Source organism: Neopsephotus bourkii, unplaced genomic scaffold (assembly GCF_033783945.1).
Source record: "Neopsephotus bourkii isolate Nb327-2 ecotype Australia unplaced genomic scaffold, CSIRO-AGI_Nbou_v1 NB_533, whole genome shotgun sequence".
Lineage (NCBI taxonomy): Eukaryota > Metazoa > Chordata > Aves > Psittaciformes > Psittacidae > Neopsephotus > Neopsephotus bourkii.
The window spans coordinates 577,834-599,456 of NW_026901034.1; the positions used below are offsets into that span (position 1 = coordinate 577,834).

Below are 21,623 nucleotides of genomic sequence, written 5' to 3' on the forward strand. Positions count from 1 at the left end.
AATCCATTCTCTACAATGAATGACAGACTCTCTAAATAAATGAGATTCTGAAACTCCATAGCCAATACATAATGAATACTGATAAACAATCACATCTGCAAGAGATGTGAGTCTTGCCTGCCTTGTGTTTCTAGGAAACTGTTCATTTTGTATGCAACTGAAGAATGGCATTAAGCTAAAAGTAGTGCCACTTAGTTTTACAATTTATTTTGAATAGTCACTAAGGTTCCAGATGAGCAGCCCCAGAGACCTCATACACCTAAAGATGAAAACAGGAATAAGGAATAAAATGGAAATGATATTACTAATTCCTTTTTGCCGCTACAGCCCGAGGCTTGCAGGAACAATGCCAGGGATTCTCCTGTCCCGAGCCCTCTGGTCTGTGATGACCACAGGCTGGTCAAAGGTGCCAACAAGAACTGGTTGAACCCACCAACTCATGATGCACCAGCCTCTGACCACAGACAAGGGTTTAAAGAGCTGTCAGTCAGTACCAAAGGAAATCAGACTTATACAAAAATCGTTAACTACAGGCATGGAATTAGATAACTGGTAAAATAATTTAAAGGATGGAATCTCTGTTTCGCTTACCAGTATTCTGTAAGAATAATGTAACTAATTTGGTTCTTAAAGTCAGTGGGGCAACCTTCAACAGTCTTGGCTGATTCTAGTAAACAAACAGCAGTGGGATTTGTGACAGGTAAGTACAGTTGCTCTCAAAGACAGGGCTCTGATGTGCTAAAAGATGCTAAAATTTTGGGCATTTGTATCACTGAGTATCTCCTTATAGTCATGCAAGTACCTCACTGAGCTTCAAAATATCAAGTGGAAAAGCTATCTTGTGAGGAAAGACTTTCATTTAATTATTTTCTGAGGTTTAGAGAAACCATAGATGAGCTTGTAAAAGGCTTAGTGATGCACCCATGATGGTATCTTGTAACATAAAGTAAAAGCTGTTTGCAGACTGCAGTCTTAGGAGCTGATACACAATTCCACTAAAGTTAATAAAGAAAGATTTGTACACAGTAAACAAGTTTAGTATTTTTTATGTAATCTACATACATAAATTAAAAACTACCAGAAGTAAGTTAATCAGGAATGAAATAATTTTAAGAGCCAAATGTAGACACAAAAAAATATCCTTCTGAACAACTAAAAAAACAATTTAATTTTTGTGTGTGCTAAATGATTCCCTACCATTGTAGCTTTCTGAATGAGTATTTGAATTTGTGACTTATTTCCTGCAAATTAATACAATTTCATCTGGCAGATACACCACAAAGGTTTCCATGCACTTTTCTTTCAGATTGACTTGCAATTCAGTGTTAATAGATGTGTGTCAGATTTTTACTAATCAAGTGTCTACTTTCTGAAAAATCAATTTAGAATTGTTTCAAAATGGGACCGTCATTAGAGCTACTTTTCTTTCCAAAAAAACCAAAATAAACTATCATCAGTGTATCCAACTGAAGAGTCTGGAGGAGCATTAACTGCCCAGCTACTCCCTCTCCTTTCTTCTGAAATAAATGTCCTGCTGTAGTTTACACAGAACACCAACAGTAACTCATCTTTTAATGAAAACAAACCAGCTGGCTCCCAGGCTGGCCCGTTGGGTTTCCTATAGATCTGTCTCTTTATTTTGTAAATGTGATCTCTTACTGACTGAAAAATATAATTTCATTTCTATGACAGGATTCTTAGTGGTATTCCACCTACTGAAATTTCTGACCTGAAGAGTGAATTCCACTCCTCCCTGCCACAATCTGCTATTCAGTGCAATCTATAAGCTACATATGCAATCATAGGAATCCAGCACTTAGGGTTCATACTCCAGCACCACTGATGCCACTCACTGTGTGTAATGAACCCCTCCTCACTCAAGTGCCACTGAAAAAGTCTGGGCCAGTTACTTGACTAAATAACACGCAAGTGTTACAGGTTTGTAGAACAGAAGTTCCAGTTTGCTAGAACTTTAGTAAAGCACTGAGGCAAACAGTCTGCTAGTAATCATCAGGTTTTTTGTTTTTTTTTTTTTCTGCAGAGTAATGCTAGATTTCAGTATCTACTGACATAAGAATTTAGTGTAATGAATGGATAATAAAATGACGATACATCAATTTAAGTAACATTACCCAAAATAACTTCTAAGAAAGATATTCTTATGCAAGGGAAAACCAGAATACAATTAATAGAAAGTGTGAATGTACACTACTTAAACTTAATGAAGAGAAGAAGATAGCTAACATATAATTAACTGCCTACGGCAGTGCAGCTAATGGATACTGAACTGGATTCCAGTTAATCCATGTCAGGACTTCCATCACTTGTAACAATTCTTGTTAATTTCTTTTTCACTTACTCACAGTAGTACCATTACAAATTACTTTTCAATAAGAGGTGATGGGTAATAGGCACTTTCATTACAGGCAATTTTTAAGTATCACCATGAGAAGGGTTTTACAAAATCAGAGTAAGAATTCCACACTGCTGCGTAAATGATGGGAGTGTTCAGTAACATCTGCAACAAATTAATAATAACATAGACCCCAAGACTTTAAAACACTGTTTTATACCATGCTAATTTTGTGTATCCTTGTGGTGGTTTTTAGAAATCAGTAATATTGCACCCAGCCTTACAGCAAGACTGAAATTTCACTAGAAAATTATTACATTCTGTGATTTTAAAGAATTACTTCCCACAAATGAAAGCTATTGAGGTTATCTAACTACAAATGTACAAAAGCTATTTTCCCAACTGTAACATTTTTCCTTTGTCATCTACTTTGTCAAGTTTTCTAAAAACCTTTCTGTGTGTCAGAGATTTACAGTAAAAAAAAAAACCAGTCTTTCTATTTACAAAAGATAATAAATTAGTGAGGTTCTTTTATGCACATCCTGCTGACATATTAAGTAGTGATAATCATAACTGTTCTAAGGAAAAAAATTGTCTTGACATGATACTCATGTCTCTCTGGTACAGAAAAATGTACATGTAGAAAGGAAGACAACACAATAAAACCAAGGAATTCATAGGAACAGAAGAAATTCAGAAGAACAAAGGGGAATATGTGCAATGCGGCTTTACAAAACAAAGAAAATGCCTCTCAGTTTGCTGAGTTCTCAGGAATAGCCGTCCTATTCTTTTGAGAAAGCGATTCCTGCCTTCCAAAGTAGTTAATCAGGATATGACCCTTAGTAATGAATATCTCTTTTCAGGATTTAAGTTGATGCAGCTGTAGTCTCTTCAGGACCTTAGATTATAAACACAGGCAAGGAAGGAATCACAGGACAACTTTAAGTACATGGTGTCAGTATTCACAGTTACAAGGAAGGGTCAAAGATCACCACTCTGTGGCTCCAGGCTTCGTGGCTCTCTTTGGTGGCTGCGAGACAGTTTGGGAAAGCGCGTAGTCACTCTCGAGCGATTGCTTTTGCTCCCTGATTCTCCAGAAGGTGCAATATCACTAGGAAGACAAGAAATAAAGACAGAAATAGCTAGTTTATGTTATATGTAAATTATTCAGTAGTTATTCCAAACATGTAAAAAGCAGATGTTGTGAGAGCCTGGCAGATGACTGCAAAGTACAGCACACATCTTCAACTACACAGAACTGCATTCTTTCTACTGGTAATTCAAGTGTGAATTACAGAATGGGCTCTTTCAAAAATGAGAACTAGTAGAACTTCCAATACTTTATGAAAGATTGCAAATTACAGGATAAAAGCATATCTCTATGAGTTACAGTTCAGAAATGGTGGGAAAAGCATTCTGAAGTGATAAAAGTACAAGCAAAAAAGACAACAGCTTGGATGATGCTCCACTTCACAATTCTCCAGTTATGGATGGATGTATCATAACATGATGAGGTACATTAGTAATACATCCCTGTTGGGAATTCTTCCATCTCTTCTGACCCACAACACACTGTAGCCTGACATGAATGAGCCTTTTGGAAAAGACTCCAAGAAGTACATTAAGATCAAAAACAAGCAGTAACAGAAAATTCCAGCTTACCTAGGTGATATTCAGAGGCTATAGACTCCTCGGACAACTACAGTATAAAGGGATAGCATTGTACTTTCACCATTCTTGTAGAGGACTCCAGATGGTTTTTAATTATACTGCTTACATATAGATTGATAAATAAAACTGAATTTTAGATTTTGCAGCTGAGCTGGGTAACACCATTACACAGCATACAGAGCCAATCTTATTTTTATATGTAATCCACCCCACCCCCCCAGTCCCCCCCCAAACTCTGGAAATACCTTCAGAACGCATTAACAAATCCATAGGGGAGGAACTGCTCATCTGCTGTTCTTGCCATGTTAAACAAATACAGATACATTTTAAAACAACCACTGAATTTACTCTGTGTAGTTCCCTTCTTTCTGCAGAGTGACCTTCTTCACGGGTCAGAAAGCCCTGCTAAAGCCATAGACACACTCAGGTTCCACTTGGGCAATCCGAACACCCACGTGGGAGAGACCTTAGCAAAGCAGAAGCATTTAACAAGTCCTGAGACCAAGGGGAAAATTCACCTGCAGGAAACAGAGCCCTTCTGCAAGGTAAGGCAGCTGTACCACTGGTAGCCACGAGTTCTTTAACTGCACTGCACACACTGGCTGTTAGTCACAAACAGTAACAGAAAAACAGTACAGAAAAATTGTGTCCAGTTCAGATGCTAAATATTAAGACAAAATAAAACTGTGTGTTTTTAATGGCAGTGGCTTACTTGTCTAAATTTCTGAGCACAACACTCTAAAATAACCTTAGTTAAAAGAAAAAAAGATTTTTCTAAATTAAAATTCACCACATTCCTATTATAGTATTTAGTCTTTCTGGGTAACTAGGAAGTCCTTCACATGAAAAACTGCATCAAATACCTGTGGTATACATCCTTGTCTTCTTTAGTATCAAGATGAACAAGTTAGATCTTTAATTCCTTATTTTTCTTGTCACTAAAAGAAAAAACTAAAAATGTATTTAGTGTGTGTTACTAATACTTGGTAGTGCAGGATAACTGATCTTCCAACCCTGGCCTTATGATTTTTATCTGGAAACTCAGCAAGGCTGGCTAAGTTGCTGTAGAGAATTCTGATCATGTGAATCCAATTTCAGCTGTGCTCATTAGCATGGATTTTTTTAGTAACATGAATATTATTAGTCATTATTTTTATACTATTTATAAAATTGCAGTGATGCAGTGTTGATATTGTAATAGAGCATAAGATACTGCCTTCAGAAGCTTGATTCTGTGTTAAAACATGTATTTTTCAGAACACATAAACATAAAAGCATCTAAATATCAAGTATGCAATGGAATCAAATTAAATTTTCACCTCACTGAGCTTTTCTCAATCTAAAATAGGTTAATTTACAATCATGTTGATACCACTGCTGATAGTACTTTAGCTTTATCAGGCAGACAGGCAGCTCCTTTACAGATGCACATTGCAGAAGAAAGCACAGTGTTATTATTACTATTGAAAGTACATTTTAATACACAAGCTCCTCCTGCTGGCATGTCCTCAACATGACACTAGTGTCACTCACTGGGAAGCCACTTTTCCCTCCTGTAGGAAAAACGCCCAAAGAAAAAATTACCAAAGGTGCAAAATGAATTCCCCTAAAATGAATAGATATGACTTAATATCAGATAAGCATGGCTGAGGTAACAAGATCATCTTAGGATAATTACATGAACACCAGTGCCTGGGAACGAAGGCCAAAAACTAGAAGTAATTCTGCTAATTTAAATGACGCTACTGCAGAATGAGATTATATCTAATAACCAAATTAGAGATAATTTGTCTTAAATGTCTTAGCTGATTTTCATAAGTGCAATCCAAATTCTGAGACAAATCATTATGTTATGTAGGATTAAAGAAACCAACTTAGAGCTGAGGAAATAGATCTTCATGCATTCAGCATGAGAAAGCAAACTGGAGCTGAAATTGAACTGACCAACTTAAATGGAAATAGATGATGTATGGAGAAAAAGGTCTGGAGTATTAAAAAGAAATCATACATTTATAAAAGTGTATTTCTTAAGCCCCTTCCCATCTTCCCTCCTCCAAAACTTGATGAGGAAACTTTCCACCTCACGTGTCTGTTTCAGCTCTAGCTTTTTACACTACAATTAAAATACTGACTTTCAGATAATAGCCAGGAAGTTTAACTATTAAATTTGGGAAAGAAAAGATCCACCCCCAAAATGCATGATAATCAAGCAGGAGGAAAAGATTAATTGCCCATCTCTTCTGCCTCCTGTTACTAGAATTAATAATTTGGTTCTGGGTTTGAGGTCAAATGATACTTACACTCTCTGGCACTAAACACGACACCTTTTTAAACCTCTAGTCTGTTCAACAGGTCAGATATTCCATGAACTATTGGGCAGAGCTAATGAAGACCTTAAAATGATCCTGTCACAATTTCTGGCAAATGCACATGAAGATGAAATTGAGACACTTCTGAATCTATTTTTGCTGATGTGTGTTTGGGTCTGAGGAAGAAGGAACAAGCATACCTACGTGCAGTGTTTGCAAATCCTCTCATTTGTATCATTCAGCAGCAACAGTCTCTAGGCTACTTTTTTGGGAGTTTGAGATAAGGGCTCACCTACAGCTGGCAGTTTTATTTAGATTAAAATACAAATTTAAAATATGTAAATCTAAACCAGGAAGTAGCTATTCTAGATCAACTCCTCCAAATCCCTGTGGTAAGCCCTCACTTTCTCTTTTACACCTCCGAGTTTCACCTGCTCAGTTTTAATGTAACATTCTTAGTTCTTTTACCTTTATAGCCACTTGAAGTCTTCTCAGGGTTTAGTTTTCCTGGCTGAGCCTGGCAGGCAGCCGGATACTTGCTAGGCATTACCATGTTCAGCAGTGGAATGTTCAACTATTCTAAGGCTCAAGTTCTTTTCTACGTTCTCACCTTGTCCCATTCTGAATTAAAAAGCGACCTACTGATGCAATCAATTTCTTCTTCCTTCCAGATCATTGTTTAGCTTTTAAGCATTCCTCATTGATCTGTCCAGTGTTTGTCTGGATACCAATTCAGCTTCATTGATTTTGTCTTGGTGCCAAGTTCTGGCTGAGGTACATCTATAGAAAATAGCTTAAAATAACTGCTCTTTTAAATCAGCTTCATACCTTTCATTTATTGCTTTCTGTATTATCAAAATGTAAACTGCATTTGTCTTTTTCTTTATGCATTTAGCATATGAAACCTCAGTATTCTCTCAGCTGATACTGTGAACATTTAAATTAACAAATTTATTTCCCATCTCATTGTCTTCAGGATAAAATTAGAGAGGAATTTCTCATAAGAATATAACATGTCTGTAACTGGAGATACTTTTGTACCAGCCAGAGATCAGAGAGCAGAAGTAAAAAGCACATCCTGGGAGGATAACAAAGCTCAGGATATTTTTTTTTTTAATATATGTCACATGCAAATGCATCTCTGGAGGCATTCCTGATTCTAGTTTTGCTTCAGTTGTATTAAACATACTTCATTAAGGAAGGCATTAGCTGGCAGATAAATTTCATTTCACTGGTTTCTTGCATTATTAATAGTGCTGTTTGATATGATCATCTATAATTTTTGGACATGACCCCAATATTTAATGTGGTAAAGTGGATTCAGGCAGGCAGCCCCCTCAAAACAATGCCTATACTTATACTAAGAGATTCTTCTTAGACACATGAGAACTAATTCTGACTTGCCAATACAGCAAATCTCAGTACCTTCTTCTGCCAATTAAAATCAGCTAAATTACCTGTTTAGTGGCATTATTAACTACGACTGATTTCATAAAATCTTTTTACATACCCTAGTAACTCCTGCTTTGCAGTGATCTAGCTAAAATCCTTTTTTCCAGCTGCTGAAGTGTAAAAATAATTGGAGCCACAGTTCTGCCATCACTCCCAATTTTGTAGAAATGAAATATAATTATTAATGAGAAACAGCAATCTCCATCTATTAATTCATATGACTGAGTTGGGACATTTAAATAGTTACCTAGTAACAGAAAAAACAGAAAGATATGGGTAAGATAATCCCTCTACATCCCACTCTGACGCTGAAAATCCTGAAGATGCTATTAGAGTAAAGCTGTCAGGTTAAAAAACCAAATAATTTCCTATCATGCTTAGATATGAATTGATCAAGAGATGGAAAGCATTAATTCTAATATTCTATTCAACTATTCAACTAATAGACAACTCCTACTTCCACATGCATATTTGTACAGCACAACACAATATTCAGTAACACATTCAATCTCTTCCTGCTGTAAAATAATTACAAACACAGAATCGTGCTTTCCGTTGTTATAATTTGAATGATCCTAACTTGAATGTTCTCATGCTACAAATCAGTTTCCATACCAGTATGAAAACTTTCTTCATAAGCCTCATCTGCACTGATATTTGAATATTTCTGTAAACCATGACACTGTACCTAATACTGGTGATCGGATCTTTGTTTGCTTCCGCTAAATTTACCGTGAAGTTGAATGGTTACAGTACATCAAATGTTTTGTTTCCATTAGTTATACACTATACAATTAATAATACCTACGACTGATTTTGGATGAAATACAGTCTCATTCAGGAAATGCTCAGAAACCTGTAAAATGACCTTTCCTGAATTTACATCTGAGAAATACCTAAAGTCTTGCTTCTTGGCTTTCTAACACATAATGACATCTGCATTTGGGAATGTTTCCTTTCTGCTTCTTGTGCTGCCCCTGCCAGAATAACATAATGCATAAATATGTTATTCACACAAAAGATCTCTTCACGACTCACTAGGAAGCCAGAAACCACTGAACACACATGTAAGAGACAGTTCATCAGAATATATGATTTAGTTATAATTGCTGTAATTGGTTTGTGTATTTCACTGATTAGCTGAAAGGCAGGAAGTTGGGCTACAGCATCCATTTCCACCTAGAAATCACCAACATTTTGCTCTGTTGGGGTTAGCTGTCTCTGTGCAAGCAGCACAACCTACCACTTTCCTGTGACAGGTAATTTAATGAACCAATGCTTCAGAAGCAGATCATGTTCCAAGGTTGTGCATATAATAACAAAATAGTATGATCTGATTTCATAAGAACAGTGTTCAGTGAACACCTGGATATATTTTTTCCTGCTAGTACCATAATGATCATCTTTAAGGAAAGCACAGACAGATCTAGGATACATTTTTCTTGAAAATATTGAGGTACCTAAAAATGAAGTCGCACATCAGGATTCACAATGTATCACATATGTGAAAATAAAAGGAGTAAAACTTTTGTTTGACAAGTAGCAATTTTGATGTGCTGAGACAGCAGTGCATTGCAGTGACTAGCCAAGCAATTCCTCCTCCATTTGCACAAACTGCTTGCATGCAAAAATGACATGGAATGTAGACAAGTTACCAAATCAGCTTTTAAGCAGCTCATAATCAATACAATTGGCATTGGAAGTAACAACAGGAAGCCTGCAGGAAGTGTGGTCTCAAGACACCAGTGTATGAGAAGCCAGTAAAAGGAGTTGATATAGATCAACACTTGTGAGCTACCTGCCCTCTGCTTTACAGATCAGAAAAATGCAAAGTCGACCACCTTTTGGGCCAAGAGGCGGGTGGGGGGAAAGAAAGGTTTGCCATCTCCTCTAATTAGCCTAACTTTACCAATATCACAGAGAAGAGAAAGTCTGAAACCTAAAAGCGTTTCTTTTCCTACCTGTTCATCCCTCTCCTTCAGCAGACACTGAGCTCGCCAATACCTCATAGAATCACAGAAGAGTTTGGGCTGGGAGGGAACTTTGAAGCTCATCTCATCTAATCCCCCTGCAATGAGCAGGGACATCTTCAACTACATCAGGTTGCCCAGAATCACATTCAGCCTGGCCTTGAATGTCTCCAGGGATGGGGCATCCACCACCCCTCTGGGCAACTTGTGCCAGGATTTTAGAACCCTCATTGTAAAGAATTTCTTCCTCACATCCAGCCCGAATCTCCCTCTTTTAGTTTAAAACCATCACCTCTTGTCCTGTCACAACAGGCCCTGCTAAAAAGTCTTTCCCCATCTTTCTTAAAGGCCCCTTTTAAGTACTGAAAAGCCACAGTAAGGTCTCCCCAGAGCCTTCTCTTCTCTTAGGCTGAACAACCCCAATTCTCTCAGCCTTTCCTCATAGAAGAGATGCTCCATCCCTCTGATCATTTCTGTGCCGCTGCTCTAGATCCTCTCCAATAGGTCCAAATTGTTCCTGTACTGTGGACTCCAGAGCTGGACACAGTACTCCAGGTGAGGTCCCTTTGACTAATGCCAGTTGCAAACTCAGTGAGTATTCCTGCCTTCCTTCACCATGTCTGATTTTAAACCTTGGAGCCTGGATAACTCAGCTCTGCGAGTAACACAGTGCAGTTACGAGAGCCCCATTCCCATTCACACCAGCAGCAAACAGCTGCTAGTGTATTAGTTCAGAGCTGCTGCTACTGTGTCCTGATGAGACACTCCGTCCCCTCCATGCTCCTTCACTCAACTTGGCTCCACATTCAGCAAGGCAAGAGTATCTGCCAACAAGCACTAGTAGCTACACTTTTCAATATAGTTTCAGTAGTCTGCATGGGAATAATGCAACTTGCTGAGTTTTGCAAGCAAACTGACCAGCATAGAAACAACCTGCACAAACAACTGCCATTATTATTTTACTTTTATGAACAAACCCCTTCTTTTAAAACTACCATAAAAGCAAATGGAATGATAAAGTTGTGATCAAAACATGTTTGATCTTGCAAGCAAGTGCTTGAGTTTTAATTGCTCCATCAAGTTAAGAAGTATCAGCTGCTTCTCTCAAGCATCTTCATTTGTCATGAAGATTACAGCATGATATTAACACATGCAAGAAGGCTGAAAAGAGCTGCCATGATCATTCCCAGGGACAGGTCTAGATTGAAATGGATGCCATGTTAACTATGAAGGAGAAAAATGAACAAACAAACACTGCTCACAGAATCCTAGAGAATCACAACCCTCTTCTGGAAAATATGTCAGCAATAACAGTAAAGAACAGTGCTTTATAGCAATCACTCTTTCGGGGGTTTGTTCTTAGTTTTAAATACTAAGGACACCTTACTGCACTTCATCAGCTTGATAATAGTGATCCAGGAGCTAAACACTCAAAAAAACAGGTCTTAATTTTAACTTCTGGGAGCTCTCAGATTGTTCTTCATTTTAGTCTATTACTTCTTCTTTTCCCTAAGCTAAAATAAATAAATAAATAAATATATAAATACTCACACTGAGCTGGATAACACATAGAAAATACTTCACCTGCCCCTGGAAACAGAACCACAGAGAGACAGTTGTGACTTGGCATAGTGAATGAACCCTTTACTCTCTAAACAAACAAAAGTAATCAAGATGGGAAAATGTGTAAATAAAGTGCAGAATTGAGTAGTGTTCACAGAATAACACGGGAAATGCTGACTTTGTTCTTGGTAATGAAGACAAGGAGTAATGTTTACATTTAATCCAACACAGAAGGAGAATCTAATCAAAGATGGTACGACACTGCACAGTAAATGACATTGGGGGCCAGCCCAGGGTTGCAGTGTTCTTTATGGATTAGACAGACACTAAGGTAGCATCAGGCTCAACAGCAAAAAGACGACCACAGGAATAAACAACCAAAATCACATTTCCTTCCGAGTTAGATTTCAATTCTTTTCTCTGTCAGAAAAAGAACAGCACTGACAAATAAAGGCTAATCTCTTTTTTGAATTCCAACTCCAAATTAGGCGAACAGGAAGCAAAATTTGCTCTCTCTACTCCAGTGCAGTTAAATGCACAGCACACTGATGGCCATGATCTCCTAAAAGTTTGGGGTCAGTTCTCCAGGTATCATCAGATCCAGAATCTTTAAAAAGTACATCACCTTAGTCCCTTCTTTAATGCAACTGTAACTTTGCCACTGAGTCTGGAATAAAAAAAGCAAAATTTACCATAAGCTTGCTCCTTGCCAGAGTATGAAAGAAAAATCAATTCAGAACAAAAGTGACCCGCTGGACTCTCATATTCCTGGCAGGCATTTAAGTGCTACTCCAGCACTGGAGCTCATGCCTGGCAACTGGGGAGTAGCAGCTCAGGAGCTGCTAAATATTCTCAGCTCTCAGCTACATGGAGAAGCCTGTTGCTACCCAAAGTATTTGCTTCTGTAGCACACTTTTATCTTTTACTTATGAACTCCCCAGGAAGTTCCTCCTCTCCTTGCCTCTGCGTTCTGTGACTTTCGGCCACATGAAGTCTTTGGTGTTAAAAGCCTAGCCACCCTTGATACAGGACATTTTATGGCTCTGAATAAATGTTGAGCTAAATGGAAACTGAAAAAGCTGCTGAGGTATCACTTCCCCTGGTTTAGAAATAGATTGGTGAAGCACCTTTCTGGAGAAGTCAATACTACATATGAATGGATACTGCACCAGAAGGCAGTATGATGATGCAGAATTTTATCTTTGTTAGGGTTTGTTTCAAGCAACAGGAGAAAAGTCTCAGAAGACCCCATATGCAGCACGCTCCTCCTTGAATACAACTGCACCCACCTGAAAAGCAAACAGCTGCCCTGATGCAATATGAAGACTATTTATGCCCTACAAAGCGCACAGGTAATATTCATTCAACTGCAGTATCAACAGCTCTGCAGTTAAGACACAAATCATTTTTAATCTTACACATACAGCTGCCCTGTGCTTATAAGGCAGCACTGGATTTTATCAGTCTTCAGGATTCAGATGCATTCGACTCCGCTGCAGCACTAACAGTACAAATATGATAAAATATTCAGTCTGCCTGACAATGCAAACCAGCCCCCTTTTATTCCCCTTTGGTCATACCTAGCTACTGTCAATAGCTACTGCTTCAGGATTTATCTCTTTTAATATGTAGGAGTCTTCCACTGAAAGATTTTTAAAAGAGACAGACATTCAGAGCTGTTCAGTATATTTATTTACGCAGAAACTGTATTAAGAGTAATAAATCAAATCTCCTATAAAGAACTGGCTTATGAACTCCTAAAAGTCAATAAGATTTCAGAAACTTCAGTTATACCAGACATGGAATAGTAAGAAACAGGCTCTTCGGCCCATTTTGCAGTTGTAAAATTAAGCAATTTTATGCAAACTGTTTACAAGGCACAGATTTCTAACACTCTGCACAGTGAACAGCAACCCCTGCAGACACACTCATTAGTGGTCCTGATTACTACTTATCATGCGTTTTACTAAACTCTAAAGCTTCACTTTTTTAAATCTTCACCTAAAAATAAACCTTCATACTGCTGTTGGTATAATCAAACCCCAGGGGACTGTGTAATTAGTAGGTGAAGATTTGAAGAAAAATTACCCTGGTTTGCTCTTGGAGACCGTGATATCAACCAACCCAGTACAAATCCTTCCTGTAATTTCTGTGTAAAATTGGGTTATTTTAGCAAGAGTAAACTGAAGAAGCCTGTTTCACTATAAAGCAGATCTGCATTAGGAAATCTGCAAGCTGTTCTGACTACAGCATCATAGCCAAGAATAACCCAATGTTATACTTAGACAGATGTAAATCTGCAAAGTACTCCAGTCCCTGGGTTAGGGACATGCTGAAACAGCAAGTGGACCAAATGTAGAAAGGATACCTATGCAACCTCTGCATGTTGCAAGTGAACCAGAACTGTGTGACGAGGCTGCCTCTGTTACACCTGCACAAACCTCAACAGTCCAGCTAATTTTGCATTTCTGACCTGATATTTGGCCTAATTTGTACCTACAGAGAAGGTACTGGTGATCTCAGAAAGAGTCTAAAGAATATTCCTTAAAAACTAGCAACAACAACTTTCTTGCAGAGAAGTATGCATGCAACAATTAATTTTTGTTATTAATAGATGAGTGCCTATAATTACACCAACTTATTCTAGCATCCTTCAGCTAACTCTTCATGGATTCTGCTATCACCACAGAAGTGCCAAATGCATTAAAAATACGCCATAAAAATAGCAGCTGAAATACAACAGAATTGAATGGACTATGTTTATAGCTGGCAGATCAACAAAACCAAGGAACAAAGCTTCTGGAGGATGTTTTGAATTTCAGCGATGGCCTGCAGCTAATTCATGCTGCTTTCACATGAGAAACTGATGGCTGCTGAAATATATTTTAATACAACTTCAAATGAGGAAAAAACCCACCTCCTTTTGAAAAACCATGCACTGAGGCATAAACAAACTTGTTATGGTGTGGATTAAAGCCAAGCACATGCACAAGTACAGAGATATCTCCCTTATGAAGATTATTTGCTTCATGTATTTGAATAGATGCATCCATTTATCCATTACTGTCAGTGTTGCACAGGAAGGAGCATGGATAAGCACTGGAAAACTGCAATATAAGGTGTATAAACAGATTTTTCTGAATCACCTCTTCATAACTATTCCTTGCTGGTTTATATGCTAAGAGAAAAGAATAAAGCTTACATATCCATCTCTAAGCAAAGCCACTTTCACTCAAAACCTTTTCCACTGTGGAAAAGTAGTTAGACTTTACCTTTGGTTTTATTTCCAGTGAAATAAGAATTACAGAATAGGTCTTTTCTTGCAATACTCCAAATCTAACAATTACATGAAGAGAAGAACTTTAAAGTCATGTGGAGACCTCATAGCAGCCTTCCAGTATCTGAAGGGGGCCTACAAGGATGTCAAAGAGGGACTCTTCATTAGCGACTGTAGCAATAGGAAAACGGGTAATGGATTCAAACTGAGATAGTGGGAGCTCTGGTTAGATATAAGGAACAAGCTCTTTACTGCGAGGTTGGTGAGGCACTGGAACAGACTGTTCCAAGAAGTGGTAAATGCCCCATCTGTGTCAGTGTTCAAGGCCAGGTAGGACGGAGCCTTGGGTGACATGGTCTAGTGTGAGGCGTTCCTGCCCATGGCAGGGGGTTGGAACTGGATGATCTTGAGGTCCTTTCCAACACAAACCATTCTATGACTCATTAGAAAATTAATTTAAAAAAAATCAAACAAACAAACCTGCCATTCTTGTAATGGTGTAAAATTCACAGATGAAAGTGTATTTACACACACATGTTCTGATTTAAAGAACAGCGGATTTCCAATCCTAATTCCTTGTCTCTCCCCCTTCCCCCTTTTTTTTTTCTTTCCGCAAAAGATTCCTCATGGGCAATTAAAGGGAGACATTGATATTTTGGGAGATCTGTAGCTAACATCATGAACCCATGTTTGAGAGCTTAGTTTGTGGTATTTCTGACAATGGATTGCACTAATACACTATGTCAAACTGCAAATGCTATCCTGTGCCAAAAATATTTGCAAATGTCAGAGAGAACCACCCACTATGAAAAAGGTACTTTTCTTAACCCAGAGTGATTACTTCTGCACCAAGGCCTGATGGATGGGCTACATGGGACACAAACAGCATTGGGCTGGTGCTGGCTGTGCCCCACCATGACTCTGAGCAGTAGGAAATGGAAGCACAGTGACCTACAGGAATCATTTGTTGTTTGTCTCTATCAAGTACACTGGAAAAATACCATTTCAGTGGGAGCTGAAGAGAGAACACAGGTTGCCCTGACTAAAAGGAGATGCAGCTAACCCATCAGGTCCTGTTACTCAGCCCCTTGGGTATAAATCCACTTAAGTCATGTTCCCACTGGAGAGCACTGCCTTCATACAGCAAATAAATACGCACTTACTGGTCTGTGAGTTCTTCCATTGTTCCACACACTAGAAATTCTTGAGAAAGTGTGATATTTCAGATGATCTGCATTGTTGCCAAATATTTTAATAAAGCTTCCCTTATAGTATAATTCAAGCTGAAAATGGCAAGTCAAACACTTTCTCTTGAACATACACTCTGAATGTAAGCAATTCTTGTCTGTACCTGAAGTTCTCTCTTATAAACTGTGTCTACCAGTTTCATGACCCTATATAATATTTTTCTAAGTAGAGATTTGAACTTCTCATGAACCTCCAGACTGAGTTTTGTCCAGGTCATGTCACCCAGGCCAGGCTAGTGTAGTTTTCAGTGATGTATTTTGCCATGCAGACTGGTTAAAGTCAATGAGAAGCCCTTAAGTTCCTTCTAACATATTAAAGAAAGACAGGAGAAGTAACCTACTGTCTGGTAGAACAGTATGGCTCCAAAAACCTAATGAAGTGCAACTTCCAAATGTATGATAAATGCAATAGAAATACATTATAAATAAGAGATTACATAGGATTTTTCAGTTCCATTAATCAGTTACTACTCATTCTAGGAACAGGTATTTAAATAAGGACTTCCCTCTTTAGTTGTACATTTCAAATTCTAATTTAAAAATAAGAATAAAAAAAAAATATCACAAGTGATCTGGGCTGTGAGAACCTGTCAATATAGACAGTACACAATCCCATCTGCTCAAAGCCCTCACACTACAGTACCTACCTGAAACCTCCCTTCAGATGTATGGAGAATGTAACTTGGAAGAGTTCTTTGTGGAAATGTCATGGGCTTATCGAGTACTCTGCCACTCCAAAAGGCAGATCCTGTTTTGGAGTATTCCAGCTCTCACTGTACACAGTGGAATAACACATCATTAAAAGGGGTCTCCACCAAGGCTTTGTTTTGAAGCTCATGACTGGTAACTGAGTGTTATGGATCCCTGAGCTCTCCTACCCAGCTGCACTTGCACACAGATGGCTCTGACTGACCAGATGGCTTCTTACAAAACAACGTGTTTATAGGAATAGTTTCCAAAACACTTTCTGGTGGTACAGCTTATTTTCTGTAAGAGATCTGCAGATGGTTCCCTTTCCCTACCTAGAAGTTCTCCAAGATCTCCCTCTTGAACTAGTTGCTACACAGTCTGCAGCTACTGATGCTGATACTTGGCTGTGAAAATCTAAAGCTGGCAATTTGCTTAAAATAATCTCCAGAAAGAGAAACTTTAGCAATTATAGATCAGCCAGTTTAAGCACAGCTGTAGAATAAATACTACAAACTGGTTTGCACGATTTAGTAGGCCAAAAAGTAAGCTTTGAAAGCCACAATTTTGATTCAGGGAATTCAAGTAATTTGGACAAGGGTGCTCTTGTTTAACTTGTGTTCTTTGCCAACACTACTGCCATGGCCAACAAAAGTAATTAATTGGGTATCAATGCTTTAGGTTTATAATTGTCATGAAGCCCAATATCAGATTCTACTAACCATGAGGTTCTGTAAGGTAGCGCGCAAGAAACTTGCTCAAGAAGGGAAGGATCTGTGAAAAGAATATTATTCACATCTATCAGAGGTATCTGTTGGGCACACATGTACCAAATAAAGCAGTGAGGTACCCGAAACAGTCCTGAACGACCATGCTATAAAGTGCACTTAACATCCACATTTACCATTACGTTTCTATTCTAGTAACTGTCACTATACAGACACCTGCTGAAGAGCTTAAAAAGTTATAATGAGAGAAAAAAAATCCTCATATTAAATAAAAATACTTCTTTTTTTTTTTTTGCCAGTATGATCTTTGATCAACTGGACTGTACATAAAAATATGTTTGAGTATTTTAAATGTCTGTGGACCTTTGATATTGACAATTCTGTGCTCATTTTAAAACACTGTATTAAAATTTAAGGCTGGATTGGAAAGGGCCAGAAAGGTACAGCTTTGGTAGTTTAAAGCATGAGAGCTCCCACGTGTTGGAAGGTTGAAACCATCGTACATTAGGGACAACAGAAACACTGCAGCATCTGCAATGTTTGGGCTCATTCTCAGCTATTGATTGTTGGAGCTGCAAACTCCTCTGTGCTCTCCTCCTCTGGAAAAGTCAGCTTCAACAGCATAATGCTATGGACAGAAAGGAGAACTGGGAAATAAAGTGTCCAGACATGTCAAGTCTCATTTACTAGAGACTTTAGCAAAATAAATAGAAAACAAAATCCTTTTTCAGTTAATTAGGTTGGGGGTTTTTTTGGTGTGGTTTTTTTTTACTACTTTTTGTCTTTCGGAAGAATCCTACTCAAGTACTCATGTCAGAAACTGGTTTACATTGTAAAAAAGAAACAACTAGACAATCGTAAACAAGAGTATTACACTTAGCTTCCTTTACAAATCATGTATATTTCTTAATACACAAAAAAAATCTGAAACTTTGGTAATCACTGTTATTTGAAGGGAAGAAAGGAAAAGCCCTGAAAGGTTTCTTAGCTATTCAAGTAGAAATACGTTCTACATGCTTACAAGAAGAGTTTTTATCAATCCTGTACAGTTGTCCATCTCTTTCAAATGTAAACATTACAAATGGCTGATACTCTGAAAAACACACGGATCATCCTTATAAAACTATCAACTGGAAAACCTCTCATTCCTTAGTTAAAAGACAAATTATTTGCTAGGTCAATTAAAAATGCACTTTGCAAAAATATACTCAGAGCCTGAGGAGAGAATGGGAGCTCATGGATCTGAGGATTAAAGAAAGACAAAGTTTTATCCCAGGAGCCAGAGAACAGGGACACCGAATGGCCACCAAGCTGGTCAGACCTACAAATTAGAGGAATCTCTTCTTATCAGTCATTTACTTTGTCTATAGCTGGGGTAACAACTGAATGCAGAATATTCACTGAACCAAGCCTTCTCATGCCAAGATCTTAGGTGGAGTTGAATCTTTGTACTCAATACGAATTTGTTAAAATACCCAAATCACCTATGTATGGTTTTTTTTTCAAGGCTTACCTTCAAAGGAAAAACATACATTCTACATACTCTTTCAGCAAAACATTCTATGCCTGTGGTTAACCTCTTCTTTTGTCACTCTTTCAGCTACCATTGTTATTTCAATAAATGAAAGCAAGTCCCAACAACTTCTAATGAAATGGCTTCTTTCCTGTGTGCACAAAATCAGTAAAGGGAAATAAATTCCATGTTTCCTCTTTTCATTGTTTCCCACCATCTTTCTTTTTCAACTCATTTCCACATACATTCTCTTCATTCAGTCCAAACTGCCTCAGTCTTCTTCTTCTTCTGTTACTTTTCATAGCACTCCTCTGCTCTTACTCTACTTCTTTATTCTTAGTCCCTACCTTCTCCAGTTTTTCTCTATTAATTTACATCAACAGCAACACTACCATTTATTACCCGGTACTTTCCCATATACTGTTTCTCTTTACACCTAATTCTTCTCTCAACAGACTACTGTGCTGCCTTGATTCTATGTAGCTGAGTCAAGTTGTTCTCACAGCTCCCATCTAAACCCATTCTCTCCTGTACAACCTACACATCAAGCTCTCTCTTTCAAATCAGTTTAGCTACTTCATCTTTCATTTGGCCCTCATTTCACATTTTCTTTACTACAACATAGACCTCAACGCCCTCAGGTTTTCAGCCACAGAGACCTCAGAGCATGACACTGAAGCTTTGTCAGGACATCCTACTGAGCCTTGGACGCATTCTTATTCTACTGTTCTACCTCCCAAAATATATTTTGTTAAAACTATTAGTTTAAGGCACTTTTAGTACACTTCCCCAGGCTGAAAACCTCTCTCGAAAGTTACTGGACAAGTCACTCGTGAACAACTGCCTACTGTTGCAATCTGGACTTTTCTGGTTTTATGCACTGCTATTAAATTAATCCAAACCAGAACCTAGACACTGTGCTGTGAACCCTAACATATGATAATGTCATCTTCTTGGGTTAAATTCTGTTCCAATATGCCATTAAATAAATAGATCAACTACTGCTGATAGAAAGTAAAAAGAGAGTGAAGTGATCACACTGGTAAAAAGCACTATGCTTATAAGAAACATACATTAACTTTGTATTTGAGTGGCAGGAAAAGCCATCATATGGCTAACCTGACAGTAACAACTTCATTCTTTTATTCACCGAGGAAAATCACGCCACATTACAAAGAAAAAGTTTGAAGAAGGCTGAAAGCAAAAAAAAAAGGTAAAATGATCATTTGATACCATATTCCACAGTAAAATGTCTTCATGGCATCAAGAACGAGGATGGTACTTCGCAGCACTGCACACAATTGCATCAGCTTCTCCAGTATTCCACCTGCCACAGCTAGGATGTAAAAATTTGTTCCAGATTCAAAACTGGCATAAGGAGCTATAAAGAACTGTTGTTCAGGAATTAGGTATGGACAAAAGAAGGAGGATTTTGTGTGTGTGCTTAGAATTTAAAATAGTTTCTGATTCAGCTCACCAAAAGCACCTGGCAAACACTTGCCAGTCAAGCAATTCTGCAGGAAGTGTATCATCAGTGTAAGGGTTTGTCAATCAGCAATAGAAAATGAGGTGTTTCACATTTAGACCCTAAGCTACAAAACTCTGCAAAGGGTTTTATATATTCTCTCAGTTTAACGGCTGGATGTCTAAAAACTTGTTGCCTCTGCCTACTGAAATAACAAGTGATCTCCACATTTATGTAAAATATTTGTCTTCATCTACCAATTTACTTCATACCCATGAAAGATATAACCACCGCCCATTCCCAAATATATCCTACATGTTCCAGTTTACTTTTTGGCAGCATTATTCTCAGTTAACAGGCTAATGTGTCCTGTAAAAATCTCAGCAGAGAAAGTGGACAGCTAATGGAGATTTTTACCCCTGGACTTCAAGGAGTGGGGCTCTTTTATCACTGCTGCCACTAGAACTGAGAAAACCACCAACCTGACCTTTAAGGTAGGACTAAACTGCCCAACCACACACAAGAGAAAACCCTTTCTCAAAAAATACAAGCCCCAGAAGCTAGGATTTTCACAAACAGGGAAGGTATTGTTGTTAAGTCACACTCACTTGCAGTAGTGAGATACAAACAACCCCTTTCCTATTCCACAACGTTTTTCCCATCTGTGATGACTCATTGCTAAATATCCAGAAGTGGAGCTGAAATGCATCACCATTCCAGCTAACTTGGTTTTATTCAAGATACTTTATAATGACAACTGTTTTGATTTAATTCTGAAGCACATTAAAGATTTTACTTTATCAGTGTAAGTTAACATGTACTTTTGAGTACTCACAACTTGTTATATTACTACCTTATTGACAGAAATGTGAATTTAAAATAATAGCTAAGAACTGTAAAACACAAAACCAGAGATGGCAGAGATTAAAATTATATTTTTGCAAGTGCCTTTTCTGATTTAATTTTACGTTGCTTGCAAAGTAAAGAAGACAATTACAAATGTATTCTCCATTTTTTGCCCATCCTCAAAATTTGTTTCCTGGCTCCAAAGCCCATTCTCTGCTCCCAATTTCAGAAGCACCTGCTGCAGTACAGGAATGTTGGAATATCTAAAGAGTTCACTTTTAACAAGGGAGTGCATGAGACTTGCCTGTTACCAAGGAAACAAGATTGCTGCTGCAATGGCACAAAAATTAACTGTCTCTGTGTTCATTTATGAGACAAAATCTTAACCTCTTCTTGTGCTGCTCCAAGTTAAACATGTTAGGAACAAAACCTGCATAGTTTAGAAAACCCGTCTCTTGATAAAGACTTATTAACAAGCAGTAAGAGAGCAAGACGAAAACAAAGAAGTAAATCATAGAGTCAAAGCATCTTGATCCAGCTGG

At 38.0% G+C, this 21,623-nt stretch overlaps 1 protein-coding gene across 3 annotated transcripts in view; it reads right to left on the reverse strand.

The window, feature by feature from the left end:
• Positions 1–846: 846 nt before the first annotated feature.
• Positions 847–21,623, reverse strand: part of SNX29 (sorting nexin 29) — a 120,416-nt gene continuing 99,639 nt past the window's right edge. For 2 of the 3 annotated variants that reach the window (XM_061350641.1, XM_061350637.1), the window contains one exon: positions 847–3,464. In XM_061350641.1, the coding sequence (XP_061206625.1) occupies positions 3,335–3,464 (130 nt within the window). In that variant the 3' untranslated portion in view covers positions 847–3,334. Of the gene's footprint in view, positions 3,465–6,723; positions 7,114–21,623 lie in introns of those variants that run through there. The other variant, XM_061350638.1, reaches the window with a different exon arrangement.